Source organism: Coturnix japonica, unplaced genomic scaffold (assembly GCF_001577835.2).
Source record: "Coturnix japonica isolate 7356 unplaced genomic scaffold, Coturnix japonica 2.1 chrUnrandom485, whole genome shotgun sequence".
Classification (NCBI taxonomy): Eukaryota; Metazoa; Chordata; class Aves; order Galliformes; family Phasianidae; genus Coturnix; species Coturnix japonica.
The window spans coordinates 22,691-23,615 of NW_015439880.1; the positions used below are offsets into that span (position 1 = coordinate 22,691).

At 50.8% G+C, this 925-nt stretch overlaps 1 protein-coding gene across 1 annotated transcript in view; it reads right to left on the reverse strand.

Annotated features, from left to right (window-relative positions):
- Positions 1-925, reverse strand: part of CCNT1 (cyclin T1) — an 11,220-nt gene that overhangs the window by 8,010 nt on the left and 2,285 nt on the right. The window contains exon 3 of the mRNA XM_032441671.1: positions 621-687. Coding sequence (XP_032297562.1) covers positions 621-687 — 67 coding nt within the window. The remainder of the gene's footprint in view (positions 1-620; positions 688-925) is intronic.

Consider the following 925-nt stretch of genomic DNA (forward strand, 5'->3'; position numbering starts at 1 on the left):
GTGGGGTTACAGCTCTATGGGGTTATGGTCTATGTGGGGTTACAGTTTATGTGGAGTTATTGCTCTATGGGGTTACAGCACTATCGGGTTAGGGTTCTATGGGGTTATGGCTCCATGGGGTTACGGCTCTGTGGGGTTACAGTTTATGTGGAGTTATTGCTCTATGGGGTTACAGGTTTATGGGGTTATGGCTCTGTGGGGTTAAAGGTTTATGGGGTTATGTCTCTATGGGGGGGTTACAGCTCTATGGGGTTACAGTTTATGTGGAGTTATTGCTCTATGGGGTTACGGCTCCGTGGTGTTACAGCTCTATGGGGTTATAGCTCTATGGGGTCATGGCTACATGTGGGGTTACAGCTCTATGGGGTTATTGGTTTAGGGAGTTGCAGCTCTGTGGGGTTATGGCTCTATAGGGTTACGGCTCTATGGGGAGTTATTGCTCTATGGGGTTATGGGTTTAGGGAGTTGCAGCTCTGTGGGGTTATGGCACTATAGGGTTATATATAGGGTTATATATATAACATATATAACTCTATGGGGAGTTATTGCTCTATGGGGTTACGGCTCTATGGGGCACTCCTGGCTCTGGGATTCCTATGGCACCCACATGAAGAACTTACCCAAGGTCTGCAGTATGATGCTCTCAAGAATGACCAGGTCCTGGGCTTGCTGCAGGTAAGCCTGAGGTTGAAGGACAGTGATTTACCCCCAGTTCCTACCAGCCCCTTCCACAATGACGTACATACAGCAAAGGGGGATCTCTGTGCTGCTCAGTCCCAATGGCTGCACCCTATGGGGGTCCCAATGGCTCCCAATGGCTGCACCCCTATGGGGGTCCCAATGGATCCCAATGGCTGCACCCCTATGGGGGTCCCAATGGATCCCAATGGCTGCACCCCTATGGGGGTCCCAATGGCTGCACCCC